This window comes from Rhinolophus hipposideros (assembly GCF_964194185.1).
Source record: "Rhinolophus hipposideros genome assembly, chromosome: 10".
Lineage (NCBI taxonomy): Eukaryota > Metazoa > Chordata > Mammalia > Chiroptera > Rhinolophidae > Rhinolophus > Rhinolophus hipposideros.
This window is the reverse complement of record NC_138056.1, coordinates 45,813,569-45,829,969: the sequence shown is the minus strand read 5'-3', so window position 1 is coordinate 45,829,969 and position 16,401 is coordinate 45,813,569. Positions and strand designations below refer to the sequence as shown.

The following is a 16,401-nucleotide window of genomic DNA, read 5'->3' as shown; positions in this document are numbered from 1 at the left end:
AAAAAATAATAGAATCGTGTTCCAAGTTGATCTGGACAAGGTGGAATAAGGGACTGAATAGAATAGATAGGCACCTACTCTTGTATGTCACCTTCAGAACTTTGAAGTGTTGGTGGTAGTAGGGGGACGCTGCTGGCTGCACGGCGGCTTCTTTGAACAAGGGTACCTTTGACTTTTGGTAGGAATGTATAGGAAATGTTGGAGTTGAGAAGCTCTGGGAAGCCAAGATTAAAAGTTTTTAACAATCAGGAGCCAGAGAGTACACCAGCCTCTGGTAGAGGCTGTGTAGGAGGCAGGTGTGTTCCAGAAAGAAAGGCAGCTCGCTGTGCTGCATAGGTATCTTTTCATGGGACTTGAGGGGCAGGAAAGTGAGAACTTGAATATGGCTGGAAGTGTAGGTCTGCCGGGAGGCTAGAGGGTGGCCACTGGATGACCCTTAGTTTTATCTACGAGAGTCTGGCATACACATGTAAAGGATATGGCTACCACCTGGACCTGGTAACTCCCCTCCCTTGGACGGAAATAGAATGTACTAATCTGTCTTTGACCCCATACCATCCTCATGTCCTGCTGCTCGGCCTGTCATTGAGGACCTGTGAATGGAACCTTTTTTCTCAAACTGGTCCTCAGTTTCATGCAGTTTCCAGTTCCATGAGTTTTTTCGTATTGTCTAAACTGCCTCAACTTGGTGGCTCCCCCTGGGTCCTTTTAGATTCCCATTACCCCTGTCCTTTCCAGGCATTGGGATCCTGTCAGTCCTTCCTTCTTCCTCTCCCCAACCTGAGGGTAATCAGGTTATTCCCTCTTTACTTCCTTCCTTGGCTCCCACATCCAGGGTCCTCTGAGCTCACAGCTAGTCTATCCCAAGTGTGGTACAGCCCAGGTAGGGGCTGTCACAGCAGCCGCCTTCTCCTTATGGTGTTTCCCTCAGGTCTCCTGCACTGTGGCCCAGATGCGGTATTCTAGAAACAATGTGAAGCTCCAGGAGCGCCCCTCTTCTGGTTGGCTCAGTTCTTAGGACATGGCTTTTGCTCTTATCTTCTGTTGTCCCTTGGTTAGTTTTTCAGTTTTGCTCTGGAGACTGATTATTGCTCTGAACCCCAGCTGGTGACTGGGGTCCTGGCCCTCCACCAATTTGTTACCAGGCATTCTCTGTAGGTAGATCTGCCCCTCTGTTCCTTGCATGTTAATATCTCATGTATATCATTCTCTTGAGGCGGCTCCTGTTCTGCTTGGTCTCTGGATTGGGCCACAGCCCAGAAATGCTCTCCATAGATGAGACTTGCAGCCCTGTACCTGACTGGACTTTGCACCTCATACCTAGAATAGCGTGGTGGTCCAGGAGACCTAGTTCCTGTAGTAACTTTAGTCCCACAGGCAGACCTCAAGCTGTGTGACATTGCTATATACCCGTACCTTTCTACCTACTCTAGCACCCTAGCATTGTTTACTCTCTAGGATAGAAACCATTGCATCTGGGCACCTGGGCTCATCCAGGACCAGAGATGGCTGGGATATATCGAGAAAGCACTAATGCTTTCCTCTTTTGTGCACATTAGGGAAGCATGATTTAATAATTTTCCTGTATTGCTCTGAGGCCTCTCATCCTTCCCGAATTAGGCCTTGACATAGCAGAGAAATAGGCATGGAGCTTACTATCATAGTGTGTGGCAAGTGTGTATCTGAGAAGAGAAACTAACTCCTCCTGAGTGGGAAGGCTTCATGGGAGGGGACGCAGTGGAGCCTGCAAGGCTAAGTGCGCGGTGGGCAGCCTGACTCACCATGCCCTTCCTCTCTCGCAGTGACCCGCCACAATCACCTCAAGGATTTCATGCTGGTGGTATCTATTGTTATTGGTGTGGGCGGCTGCTGGTTTGCCTATATCCAGAACCGTTACTCCAAGGAGCACATGAAGAAGATGATGAAGGATCTGGAGGGGCTACACCGAGCTGAGCAGAGTCTGCATGACCTTCAGGAAAGGTAAGACCTGCCCTTTTCCCATCGTTCTGGTGCTGCCAGCTCTGGGGAGCCTCCTGTTTCCACTGGGGCTGTGGGCCACCTGGTCCTTGAGACCATGCTGACACGGCCGTCCAGGCTGTGTCATCCTTCCAACGCTGCACTGGGAATCCAGGTTCCTGCCGCTCAGTTACATGGGCAAGCATTCCTACCCAGGGCAGAAGCTTACTTCTGTCTTTTTTCCCTCTGAGCTTCAGAAGGAGAGATGTGCAGCTGTCAGAAGTCTTGAGCTTCCCTGGTAGGATGGCTCATTAGGGATCATTCTGTCCTTCCTCTTACCTCTGGACTGCTTCCCTTCCCGTAGAAATAGACACAATGAACTGTTCTGCACTGTTCCCCAGAGAAACCGCACAGATCTTTCTTCCTAATGCCTTCTAAATCTCATAAGTACTCACTTATTGTGTGACTTTGGGCAAATCCCTTTCTCTTCTAGGACTTATTTCTTCATCAGTAATATGAAGGTGTGGAACGGGAGAACACTACGGGCCTTGTAGCTCTGATAGTCTGGGATTCTGTTTAAATAAAACATGGCCTAACAACTATTGTAGAACATCTAGCTGTGAAAAAAGGTGCCAGCCAGTCGATCTAAGTACTCCCTGATATCTGGGTACCAGGTCTGTGCTGGGAATTGTAAGGAATTCACTGCTTCTGGAGCAACAAAGCCCACACCTGAGAAGGAGCAATGAGCACACACTTAGTGCAGTGACTCAGTGCCAGCTTATGGGACGAGAACCCTAAGGACTGGAAGGGTACAGAGGCAGGAGATGAGTGGATGGACCGTGACGGGGTGGCCTTGAAAGAGAGAGGGAGGTCCTGGTAGGTAAGGTTCAATGCACAGAGCGAGGCCAGACCCCTGCCACCTGAAGACTCACGTGGAGAAGTTTAGTAGGATGCAAAAGGCCGTAGAGAGTCAATGCAGATGTTTGGTTTTTGCTTTGTTTTGTTTTTGAGGAGAGGACTACTTTAGGAGTGTATTTAGGACGATTGTTCTGGCAGCCTAAGGACTCAAGTTGGGAAGTCTTTGCAGGAATCCATGTAAAAGGAAATGAAGTCTGGCTCTCTTCTGTTATTTTTAAATGATAGATACTATTTTCTTTGGAGGGATGGGGATAGGATTTCTTGTGAACTAGGTATTATTAAGTCCTTAAATGTGTTATTGTTTTTAATCATCACAATGCTGTTAGGTAGGTGCTATTATTATCCCTATTTTAGTGTTGAAGAAATGAAGGCTCAGAGAGGGTGAGTGCTTTGCTTAGGGTCACATATCAGTAAGTAGTGAGCTGGGAATTCTGATGCCCAAAGGGTGCTGTCTCGGTAAAGGCAGCGCTTTCAGATTCATTCCCATGGGCCGGTCTTCTGGGGGGCAGGAGGAGGACTTTTATCTCTGAGCTGATTCCTGGCTACTTTACTGGGCTCCTTGTTCCCAGGCCCTTTGCCAACTGGGGGCTAAATGCTGCTGTCTGGGCAGTCCCCATTCTTCAGTTGTCTGAAAAACATGTACTGTTTTCATTCCAAAGGCAAAGAATCTAGGCAGGAGACATTCCAAGTTTGGGGATAAAACTAAGCTCCCAGTCCTCCCTGATCCCCAAGGCCTCCAGATCTAACTGACCACTGTGGCACTTAGAGAAACAAATGCACGCACATGTCCGGAGACAGGCTAACACGTGTGTACACACACATACCCTCCTCTGACAGTGTCCAAAGCCACATGCCACCTCGTCCCTCCTTCCTTTAATAGGCCTGCACTACCAGCCACCATTGCCTTTTTTTTTTTTTGCAGAGTTCCTGATATTTTGGGTGAATAAATGTAATGCTACATGTGCATTCCAGTTAGGATTTCATTGGGTTTCAGGATAATTCTTTGAGGCAGGCAGGAATTTTGATTCCCATTTAAAAATGAAAAAACAGGCCCTGTACAGGGAACAGACTTGTCCATAATCAAACAACTGCTTTAGAACCAGGGCTTACAGTCAGGCAGGCTGTGTAATTTTCTTACTTGTAATGCTAATTAATTGCTGCCTTCAAGATGCTTAGTCTTCTGTGGAGATGGAGTGGGGCAAGGCTCGATGGACATTTATATGCTCATTTCTGTTCCCAGTCGTACTTATTGGTCTTCATCTCTATTAGATCCTGTTAAGACTACACAAATGGGTCAGTTTTTTCCCCACTTTTTAAATTATTATTAGTTTCAGGTGCACAAGACAAAGTAATACTTAGACGTTTATCATTTATATCCCTCACACTATGTCGACCCACCTCCCCTACAAATGGGTCAGTTTTGATTATACTTTAAAGGAGCTCCCTATTATATGGAGAAGACAGATCATAGGCTTTTCTCAAGAGGCTGCTTTCAGAGAGGAGAATATTTCAGTGAAGAATTGAATCCCTAATGGTGTGATTTCAGGCAGTTGGGTCATGGAGGAATACAATAAAGGAGGGTATTCACCCGGGGAAGGAGATAGGGCAGGAAATGGAGCCTCTGATTTGTTTCTAGCTGTGTATGTAGCGCCACCTGGTGTGTATCTTGAGGGGTTCAACTCCCTTTCTCTCCACGGACAAAGTGGGCAGAAGACTGCGTTGCAGTTTGTCAGCAGGAAGCATGTGGCCTAGACATTTCTTCCTCTTTCCTTCCTGCTTGTCCCAACATTTTCTGAGGCTTCAGGTATTGACACTCTGTACTTGGGATTTTTTTTAGAGGTTGAGTTCTGTTTTTGCCTCTTCTGTTTCACCTGTTATACTTTGACCTACTTAACTCAGTGGTCAGCGCTCGTCTGTAGGTCCTGCTTGTTCTGTAGCCTACCCGTTCTCTGCTGTACCTCAGGTCTAAGCCATATATCACTCGTCTTCTTCATCACGCTTTCCCCCTTCTATCCTGGTCCCCCGGTAATTTGGTGGTTCCTACTAAGGTAGGAAAACCTGACAGTGGCTAAATCCTTTCCCTCATCCAGAGGGATTAGCAAACTCTTACTTTTTCTTCTGGGTCTAGCCCATGCCTTACCTTTGACTCCTTTCAGGTGAAATTGATCACTCCATCTTTTGGGCTCATCCAACACCTCGTATCTCTCTCCTGCAGAACTTGCTGCACTGTGTACAGTTATCTGTTTACTTGTCTAAATTAAACTAGATCATGAGGTCCTCAGTGACGGACAGTTTTCTCATTCATTTCCATATATCTAGGGCTTAGCACAAAGCGTGGCATTTAGTAGATACCTGAAAGGACTTGGTGAATGAATGAATGAATGAAGACAGATAGATATATGGAAGAAAGAAGGGAGGAAAGTAGGAGAATTAGTTGGATAGGTTTTGTCAGTGAACAGAGGGATTGTGTGGGTGGTTAAAAAGATATATTTTCATTGTAACCAATGCCCTTGAGATATTACCCATCATGGAAGGGAACTCAGGCCTGAGGGAGGCAGGGGTTCTCTCCCAAGCCCTGCCCAGCCCCTTTGCCATTAATTTTATTTTTCTGTGCTTTTAGGAATAGATACTCAGTAGTCAGTCCAAGAGGTACAGCTCAGTGGTTCCTTTTTCATCTTCCTTAAATCTCCCCATTACCACCACCCCAGTCATATCTCAGCCATCAGGCTTTCTTTGGACCTTTGGTCTAGCTTGCAGGGTATTCTACATTTATATGAAACCTTCCAGATACTCCAGTATAAGGGGAATAACTATGGGATTTGAAGTCATACAGATTGGAATTCTAGTCTCAGTTCTGCCTACAGTTACTTCCCCTATCTACGCCTTCATATCCACAGCTGTCTCAGGCTGATAATAAAATAATATATCTGCCGGGAGGACAGATGTGAAATGAAATATGTTGTAAACTAGTAGTTATTATAATTTTTGTATGTCAGACACTTTACAGGAAGAATTCAGAGGCCTGGGACCCTAGCTTCACAGCCTTTATTACTGGCAGCAAAATGATGGCCAATGTAAGAATAATAGTAACGACTGTGGTTTCTGCTGGTCCTGAGCTAACTCAGAGCCAGAGAGTCAACAAACTAGGGAGACTATGTGCTGAGTGCTGGAGCCCTCATTTTCCTCTTCGATGCCATGGCTCATGGCGTGTCGGCTGGCACCCCCTTGCCTGGCCTCCTCCAGCTCCCTGCATTACCCCCCACCCCAGGCTGCACAAGGCCCAGGAGGAGCACCGCACAGTGGAGGTGGAGAAGGTACATCTGGAGAAGAAGCTGCGCGATGAGATCAACCTTGCCAAACAGGAAGCGCAGCGGCTGAAGGAGCTGCGGGAGGGCACTGAGAATGAGCGAAGCCGCCAAAAGTATGCTGAGGAGGAGTTGGAGCAGGTAAGAGAGTCTACAAATTCCTGGACAACTGAGGGAGGTGGGTAAGGACGGACCAGAGTCTGGCTGGAAAGTTTCACGTGTGAGGACTTTGAAATACGGCTCAAAGAATATCTCCAAGAGTTACTAGACTCTTACCAATAAGAGTAGTGAAAAAGTTGCAAAAAATTGTCACTGTGATTTTCAAAGAATAGTGGATAACAGGTGATGACAGTTATTTTGTTGATTTTTTTTTTATTCAGGTATTTACATAGAGAAATTAAAAGTATACAGCTGGCAAGCTTTTACATATACATATGCCTGTGTAACTGCTATCCAGATCAAAATATAAGTCTTTTAAGCATCCCAGAAAGCTCACTTTTACTGCCCCCCTGCTGTCAATATTCAATCCAAAAGGTAGCTATGGTCATCTCTAAACCAGGTTAGTTTCACCTGATTTTGAACTTCATATAAATGGCATTATATAGTATATATTCTTTGTGTTTTGGTTTTCTTCACTCAACATTATGGCTGTAAGAGGCATTTATATTATTGCATAAAGTGATAGCTGGTTTATTTCCATTGCTGAGTAATAATCCATTGTATACTGTAAATTATGTATCCATTCTCCTGTTGATAGACATTTAGGTTTTCTTTTGCCTTTTGTAAACAACACTACTATGAACCTTCTTGCATATGTCTCTTGGTGGGTATAAGCATTTATTTCTGTTTGATATACAACAGGGCATTAAATATTTAGCTTTGTTAGAAACTGCCAAACAGTTTTCCAAAATAGTGGTACCGATCTGTACTGCCATCAGCAATATGTGAGAGTTCTAGTTGAGTTATAACTTTGGTATTTTTGGACATTTCAGTTCTACACATTCTGGTATGGATGTAGTGATATCTCATTGTGATTTTAATTTTTATTTCCCTAATTGCTGCTAGTATTGAATACCTTTTCTTAAATTTATAGACCATTTTCTTTGAGAATCTCTTCTCGTTTTTAAAATTGGGTTGTCTGTCTTTTTCTTAATTGATTTGTAAGAGTTCTTTATATATTCTGGATGTAGGTCATTTTGTCAATATACATATGAGTACATATATATTGCAAATATTTCTCCTAGCCATGGCTTGCTTTTCTGCTCTCTTAATATTATCTTTTAGCAAATAAGTTCTTGATGTTAATGAAGTCTGATTTAATCGATCTTTTTTTTTTTTAATGGTGCTTTTTGTGTCCTGTTTAAGAAACCTTTCTCTATCCCCAAGATAGCTTCCTAAATTTTCTTCTAGAAGCTTTATTGTTTAACTTTTCATATTTAGGGATATGGTTTATTTTAAATTAATTTTGTAGATGATATGCGGTAGGAGGTCAAGGTTCATTTTTCCCCTCAGGTAGATTATTAGATTGGGTGATCATTCAGGAATCTCTATCCTGTTCTGTGGTCTATCCTTCTACTATACTTTCTTATAATAAGTCTTGATGGCTGACAGTGTTAAATTCTTAAGCTTTATTCTTCTTCAAGATGGCCTTGGCTGTTCTAGGTTCTTTGCATTTCCATATTAGCCTGTCATTCTGCTGCCTACCTCCTGCACCCCAACCCCCTAAAAAAGCCCTGCTAGAGTTTTTATTGTGTTGGCATTGAACATATAGATTAATGTGGGGGAAAATTGACATTTTAACCAAATGATTCTTCCAATCCATGAGTATTTTTTATCCTGTCATCTATTTAGGTCTTTTAAAATTTCTCGCAGCAACATTTTATAGTTTTCTATGTAGAAGTCTTACACTTAAAAACATTTATTTTTTAACTTGCTCTTATTTTTCTAGCTTCTTGAGGGGGAAGATTAGATCATTGATTTTAAACTTTTAATCTTTTCTAATATACACATTTTAAAGCTATAAATTCCCATTTAAGCACTACTTTAGCTGTATTTACCAAGTCTGATATTTCATATTTTCATTATCATTCAGTTCAAAAGATTTTCTAATTTCTGTTGCAATTTCTTTTTTGGCCCATGATTATTTAGAAGTGTGTTGCTTAATTTTCAAACACTTGGGGACTTTTCTGGTTATCTTTCTCATTGATTTCTAGTTTAATTTCACTGTAATCAGAGAACATATGCTATATGGTTTCAATCCTTTCATGTATGTTGAGACTTAGTTTATGTAAACACTAAACAGTATGAGTACAATTGAAAGGCAAAGAGTGTCAAACTGGATAAGAAACAAAACCCAACTATATGCCGTTTACAAGAGACACACTTTAAATATAAGAATACAAAAAGGTTAAAAGTAGAAGGATGAGAAAAGATATATGATACAAACACTAATCAAAATAAAGGAGGGGGTCACTATGTTAATATCAAACAAAGTAAACTTAAGAGCAAGAAGTATTATTAGAGACAAAAATTGACATTTCATAATGATAAATGTGTGAATTCAACAGTATATATAACAACCCTTAATTTGGATATATCTAATAATTTAAAAATATGAAAAGCAAAAGAAAAAACTAAAAGTAGACAAATTCATAATTAAATTTTAGAGATGTAAATACATCTCTCTCAATAATAAGCAGCCAAAAACATTAGCAAGGATTTAAAAAATTTAAATATGATTAATCAATTTGATCTCATTGATAACATATAGAGCATTTACCTAACAATTACAGAATACACATTTTTTTTCAGTGTTCGCATGTTCCTTCTGCTCCACTCTCTCCTCTCCTTCTGGGAATCCAGTCCTTATGTTAGACATTTTAACTGTATTCCACATGTCTCTTAGGCTCAGTTCTGCTCTTTTTTCTCTCTGTGCTTTGGTTTGGTTTGATCTATCTGTGGGTTCCCTAATCCCGGATTCTGCTGTGAACATTGCACTATCTAACCCATTCAGTAGAATCCTACTCTCAGATAATGTATTTTTTAGTTCTAGAATGTGCATTTTGCTCTTTTATAGATTCTGGTTCCTGGTCCACATTTTCCATGTTTCCATCTATTGTGTCCATCTTTTCCTGTAGTTTCTTCAGTGTTTTAATCACGCTTATGTTAAAGTCCTGGTCTGGTAACTCTAACACCTGTATCATTTATGGGACTGCTTATTTTTCCTCTTGATTATTGGTTATATTTTCCTGCCTCTTCTCATGTCTTGTAATTTATTTGTATTAAATGCTGGACAGTGTATACAAAAAATAACAGAGGATCCTGGTTATTTTCTCTCCATCAGATACAGGGTTCCCTCTTTATTCTGTTAGAGATGTAGGCTGAGGACCTGCTCACCCCAAGCCAGTCAGACATTGAACTATGTTGGAACTGGCTTGTAGTTTTAGTAAGACTTGGCCTAGTGCTCCTTTCTCCTGGTTTCTCAGGCATGCCCCTTCCTGACTTTTTATTGTGAGCTGGTGTATTTCTTTCTTGTCAGCCCTGAAAGACTATAAGAGATTCATTTCTGCCACTTGGAGGTTTTGAATTTAGTTCTTTAGTCTCGTGCACCTCGTAGCTTCAAAATATTACAGATGTCTAGAGGAGATGACTGTGTGCTTGAGGCAGTTCTACCCCTCTTATAATGTTTTGTCTCCTAAGCATTATTAAGGCCTGGGAGATTTTATTCCACTCTTTGGCCTAGCTACCTATTCTCCTACACAGCCCCAGAATTCTGTAAATGCCCCCAAAAGAAATCTGGATGTATGTTTCATAATTAGAATAATTTGTCGTTCAAAATTTTCATAACTTATATAGCTTTTTCCAGATGTCACGTTGAATCAGAATTATTCTTTTGCCATGACCTACTGCATCCTATGGGGAAGTTGAAGTCAGTTGATACTACTTTAAAGCACACAGACCAGTGCGTTATTAACTTTGCTGCATTTTATTTTACTTTTTTAAATTTAGTTTAATTTTTTTAGATGTATGAATCTTTTTTTTTAGTTTCAGGTATACAAAACAATGTAATAGACATTTACACCCTTCACAAAGGGATAACCTCTCTCCCCCCAATTTACTACTCCTCTAATATCGTATATACCTGTTATAATTCCAATGACTCTATTCCCTATGCTGCACTCCACATCCCATGACTGTATATACACTGGGGGTGACAAAAAATGCAAAGAAGTGGATACTTTGATCAGCATTACTCAAGCAGTAGTTCGCCACAATCAGAAGCGTCTGGATGGTGATGGTAACAACTTTGAGCACCTTTTGTAATTGCAGAAATCAAATGTGACTTGTATTCATCTTTTGTTATCACTGTATATTGAGTATTACAATTTCAATAGTTTTCCTTTCTTAAAATGTGTATACATTTTTTTGGCACCTTCTGTATATATTTGATTATAGTTGACATTCAATATTGTTCAGCTTCAGCTTCGGTACACAGTGGTCAGACATCTACACCGTCCATGCAGTGGTCTCCCTAATAGGACAAGTGCCCATATGACCCCCCACAAACTCTTTACAACATTATTGATTATATTCCCCATACTGTATTTCATATCCCCGTGGCAATATTGTGACAACTAATTTGTCCTTTCTAATCCCTTTCACTTGGAAAGTGTTACAATTTGTTTGATTGCTCAAGCCAATACTCCAGATCAGTGAAATCAGAATCTGTGTTAGGGTCCAGATATCAGCATTTTTAAAGTTCCCCAGGTGATTCCAGTATATGACAAGGCTGAGAACCATAGCCATAGAATAAAACAATAGGACCAATGAACTCTGACTTGCCCCAGTCCTTATCTGTTGTTTTCTTCTTCTTCAGGCATTTGTTACTTGTGTGTGTAAGATGTGTCTGTCTCTTTGCCTCCCCTCTTCTGATTCCCTGTTCCCTATTTTGTAATTATTTCTCCGATTAAGCAGTTTTTGAGCCTGTTAGGCTAGCCCTTTTGTGTGTCTCCCCAGCTATCACACTTTCCTCTATTTGTTCTCTTTTTTCTCTTCTGTCTTCATTCTTCCCTTCTTAGCTTATTCCATTCCATTCCAACTGTTAATGTAGAACTTGGTCATGCATTTCAGACTTTGTGTGTTAGACTTGAAAGGTATCTTGTTCTTCGTTTTAAATTTAAAAAGCCAGGAGTGGGTCATTTTATAGTTTCTTTTTCAGGGGACAAAAACCAAGTGAAGACTGGCTCTCTTATTGGCTGTTAAGGAATAAAGGTGTTCTGTCCTTAGTTAGGGCCTTCCCATTCTGTCTTAGGCTGTGGAGAGGACTTGGCCCATTGGCTGAATTTGGGCATAACGAGACAGCTGTCAATCCCCTTTCTCTGGGATTCTGACCAGCTGAAGGTCAGTGCCCAGATGGGGGAGTTGGGGATCACTTATGCTCGCAACCGGAGTGAGACAGCAAGGAATCCAGTGTATGTACTGTCTGTATGTGCTTTCACATCTTTCTCATTTGAGTGCTTTGTGACGGTCTGCTTCACTGTATGATCCTCGCTGAGAAGTTGGTGAGGTTTCTGCTTACACGTTGGTCCTTTTATGTCTTGGCTTCTGTTAGCCATGCCCATGTTAAGAGTAAGCATGCTTCTTGTCTTCTCAAGGGTACTAGAGAGTGCCCTTCAAATCCTACCTGCCCTGCTCAATGGGAGAATCATAAGCAAAGTCTAGGCTAGAGAAGACTTTGGAGAGCATTCAGGCCAATCCTCTTCTGGAGTAGCAATTATTTTTAAGGTCTCTCTGGCATGCACTCTTTACATCTCTCTCATGATGGAGAGTTCACTCTCTCCTGAGATCAAGAAAGGCTTTCTTCACACTGACTCGAGATCTGCTATAGGAACCACAGGGTCACACAGCGGGTTGCATGACAGACCAGGGCCGGAACCAAATATCCAGATTCCCAGTCAAGTGCTTTTTCTGCCACATTGTCTTGACCTCCAAGCACAGACCCCAACTTTCAGAAGGAAGATGATTCACTGAGCTGATTGGTGCCTCAAGAGAGCAGGGAAGATTGCTGAGCTTGGCTGCATGACCAGGAGAGGCAGCTAGTGGCTGGGGAAACAGTGCTCTAGTCTGGTAGCAGAAAAAACAGCAACAAAAAAATCTCAATTTGAGTTCTGGTTGAAATTACAGTAGTCTTCCCTGACCTGAGGTTTTGCTTTCCATGGTTTCAGTTATCTGCTGTTAACTATTGTCCAAAAATATGAAATGGAAATTTTCAGATCTAACAGTTCCTAAGTTTTTTTTTTTTTTTTTTAAAGATAACCTAATTTTTTTTTTCCAATTGGGAAAGGGGAACAGGACTTTATTGGGGAACAGTGTATACTTCCAGGCCTTTTTTTTCCAAGTCAAGTTGTTGTCCTTTCAGTCTTAGTTGTGGAGGGCACAGCTCAGCTCCAGGTCCAGTTGCCATTTCTAGTTGCAGGGGGCACAGCCCACCATCCCTTGCAGGAGTTGAACCAGCAACCTTGTGGTTGAGAGGATGTGCTCCAACCGAGCCATCTGGGAGCTCAGCAATAGCTCAGCTCAAGGTGCCGTGTTCAATCTTAGTTGCACGGGGCGCTGCCCACCATCCCTTGCGGGACTCTAGGAATTGAACTGGCAACCTTGTGGTTGAGAGCCCACTGGCCCACGTGGGAATCGAACCGGCAGCCTTCGGAGTTAGGAGCATGGAGCTCTAACCGCCTGAGCCACCAGGCTGGCCCCTAAGTTTTAAATTGTGTGCTCTTCTGAGTAGCATGTTGAAATCTCACGCTGTTCCACTCTGTACCGCCAGGACGTGACTCATCCCTTTGTCCAGTGTAACCACGATGGTTAGTACTTAGTGCCCATCTCAGTTATCAGATGAACTGTCACCGTATCACAGAGCTTGTGTTCAAGTCACCCTTATTTTACTTAATAAATAATGGCTCCAAAGTGCAGGAGGAGTGATGCTGGCAATTCGGACATGCCAAAGAGAAGCCATAAAATGTATGGACATACAGGCATGCCTTGGAGATATTGTGGGTTTGGTTCCAGACCACCACAAGAAAGTGAATATTGCAATAAAGCAGTTATAATCTTTTTGCTGGTGGAGAGTCTTGCCTTCAATTTATAAAAAAAAAAAAGAAAATCTGTGAAGTGCAATAAAGTGAAGCGCAATAGAACAAAGTATAACATATAAAGGGTTTAGTACTAGCCACAGTTTCAGGCATCCACTGGGGGTCTTGGAACTTATCCCCCATGGATAAGGGGGGACTACTGTACTTTCTGTATGACCTTGCGTAGGTTCTTTCCTTGTCTGGCTTGCTTCCTTGCATATAAAATACAGAGACTAATCCTTGCCCTTTCTCCCTCTTGGGAGAGTTGTAAAGCTCACATAAGATAGCAGATAAGAACTCTGAATTCTGAAGTGTCATTCAGAGGCATTGGGGAAGGTGATGGCAGTAGTAAGTGCACTCACATCCTCTGGGCCGCGCAGGTTCGGGAGGCCTTGAGGAAAGCAGAGAAGGAGCTGGAGTCGCACAGTTCATGGTACGCTCCAGAGGCCCTTCAGAAGTGGCTGCAGCTGACACATGAGGTGGAGGTGCAGTACTACAACATCAAGAAGCAAAATGCCGAGAAGCAGCTGCTGGTGGCCAAGGAGGGGGTGAGACTTGCCCTCCTGTTGCCCTCTTCTTTTCTCTTTGCCTCCCTCCCTCTCACTTGCCCTTCCTCCTTTCTACCTCTCCCTATCTCCCCTGTTGGACAAGGAGATATCCTGGTGCTGGGTTCTATTTCTTTTCCTAATATATATAGCTCCTGACAATGTCCTCAAGCTTCTGGAGCAGGGAATGAGGGTGTGGGGGTCTCCCACCTGCCTTCTGGGAAAGGTACAGCAAGTGGAGGCAGGTAGAGGGAAGGCTCTGCCAGCCCCAGACTGTCACAGGGGCAGAATCCTCCTGGGGCTAGGGTACTGTCAGGAGATCCTTTGCTTCTCTTGTTTCCTCTATTTTCTTTCTTTCCCAACTCTTTTCTCTCTCCTTGCCTTCCTTTTCCCTTTCCTATCTTCTCTTCCTTTTTCTTGTGCAGCCTAAGCTGTGCTAGGGAGAGGGGGACCCCGCCATAGAAAGGCATTCCTCATTTTCCCAACCTCTAATCCCTGCTCTTTTTAAGCTGAGGCCTTCATCTTTGCAGGCTGAGAAGATAAAAAAGAAGAGAAACACGCTCTTTGGCACCTTTCACGTGGCCCACAGCTCTTCCCTGGATGACGTAGATCACAAAATCTTAACGGCTAAGTAAGTAGCACCTGCTGCCCAGCTCTGGCAAAGTCCATTCCATCCTTAGAGTTTGAGGGTGTACAGGGCCTCCAACCCTAATTTTACTTCTTCACTGGTAGAGGGACTGTTCTGGTCTCCTGCCCCAGCCCTTACTCATCTCCCACCTTGCTCTTAAGTTTGTGATTTGTGTTTTTTATTTACACGTATCCCCCCACGTTCTCCTCTAAGAGGCCTCGTGCCTGATGGGGCTCACACCCAGCCCTTGCCTGCAATTCTCTTTCGTTTGTCCTCAGGCAAGCTCTGAGTGAGGTGACGGCAGCACTGCGGGAGCGTCTGCACCGCTGGCAGCAGATTGAGATCCTCTGTGGCTTCCAGATTGTCAATAACCCTGGCATCCACTCACTGGTGGCTGCCCTCAACATAGACCCCAGCTGGATGGGCAGTACACGACCCAACCCTGCCCACTTCATCATGACTGACGATGTGGATGACATGGATGAGGAGATTGTGTCACCCTTGTCCATGCAGTGTAGGTGACCTGTCGGGTGGGGACCAGGGAGGGAACCTTTGATGTGGTAGTTGAAAAGTCATTGGCCACTGCTGTGCTTAAACAGCATAAGGGGCAGATACCAAGTTCAACTCATGACCTTGAACAATAAAGCACAATTTGCGTCAGAATTTTCCCTTATAGTTGTCCTTTCAGTGGTTTTCCTTGTGATGTGCTCTGTCTGCCCTTCTGGGTCTTGTGTTAAGTGTGTCTCCCTTCACTCTGTATTTTTTTTTTTTAAATCCCTTCATTTACCCAACCCCACGCTGCCCCTCATCTACCTTTATAATCTCCTTAGTGGTTTGTCCGATAAAATATGGCATTTATTTTGACTCATTTGATTCATTTCATTGCTTTTATTTGTTTTCATTTTATATTCTTTGTTCTTAATTGCTAAAGTACATGAATGGAATGATGTTTCTTTCTCTGGCTTTTTGTGTGAGACCCCAGGAAGAAATAGTCCCTGGAAGTGACATAGCCCTAAAAACTCCAAGCCAGAAAGATGTTCTTAATCAGGAGGGATCTCCTGCACAAGCATGTCTGGCTTTCCACCTGAACTCTTGGACCCCCCCACCCTCTGTCCTGGATCTTCCCTTTCCCTTTTCTCCCCTGTGAATGATAAGAGCTGAGTAGAGCAGAGTCGAAAGAGACAACACTCTGTGGGAATTCTTCAGTGAATGAAGGGACTTATAATCCCTTACTGGCCCCATTGAGGTTTTCTCTGGATCAGAGGCTCTATTAGAGAAGAGTAGACTAGAGCCTTATGGAAAAGCTGTTGTCCTCGGCCAGTATCCCATGGGTGCAGAAGGGATGGCAAAAAGCTGGGGCTGGGTTAGGGGCTCACTTTCAGAAAGCCAGATTCTTTAATCAGACTGGATTCCAGCTCCAGACAAGATTAATTTACAAATTTCTTCAATGACATTTTGCTCTGGCCAAGACGCTTTGTCTCTCTGGTCCGATCTCTTGTCAGGGCTTTTACTTGAAGGCCCAACAAGGTGAAATTCACTGGCAAGCAGAGCTTGATCTAAAAGCTCCTATGTTCTCTGGGTGGGGAGGGACCTTCGTTAGCTCTGAGCTACCTACCCCATGCCCCTTGGTCCTTCCCTTATCTCATTAGTGGGCAAGCTGAAGCCCTCTGTAAATCAGATTCTCTTCTCCTTTTGGCCTGGCTGTTGGACCCTAGATGCTGCCTGGCTGATGGGGCGTAGGTTCAGTGACCGCTCGCTCTGCTCAGCATCTGCCGGCTCGGATGATCAGTCCCTCTGGAAATACCCGGGTTTGAGGAGCCCCTTTGGGGCTTTTGTTTTTCCAACTTTTGGGACTAAACCAACACTCCTCCCCCACGGGCCCCTTCTCCTGCCTGCCTCACTCCCCTGCCTGCTCCCTC

General features: G+C 43.4%; 1 protein-coding gene across 7 annotated transcripts in view; it reads left to right on the top strand.

Annotated features, from left to right (window-relative positions):
- Nucleotides 1-16,401, top strand: part of STIM1 (stromal interaction molecule 1) — a 181,205-nt gene that overhangs the window by 156,551 nt on the left and 8,253 nt on the right. For 4 of the 7 annotated variants that reach the window (XM_081062328.1, XM_081062330.1, XM_081062332.1 and 1 more), the window contains exons 6-11: nucleotides 1,803-1,980; nucleotides 6,143-6,320; nucleotides 13,690-13,857; nucleotides 14,385-14,485; nucleotides 14,761-14,996; nucleotides 16,198-16,290. In XM_081062328.1, coding sequence (XP_080918454.1) covers nucleotides 1,803-1,980; nucleotides 6,143-6,320; nucleotides 13,690-13,857; nucleotides 14,385-14,485; nucleotides 14,761-14,996; nucleotides 16,198-16,290 — 954 coding nt within the window. The remainder of the gene's footprint in view (nucleotides 1-1,802; nucleotides 1,981-6,142; nucleotides 6,321-13,689; nucleotides 13,858-14,384; nucleotides 14,486-14,760; nucleotides 14,997-16,197; nucleotides 16,291-16,401) is intronic. The other 3 variants (XM_081062329.1, XM_081062334.1, XM_081062331.1) reach the window with 1 other exon arrangement.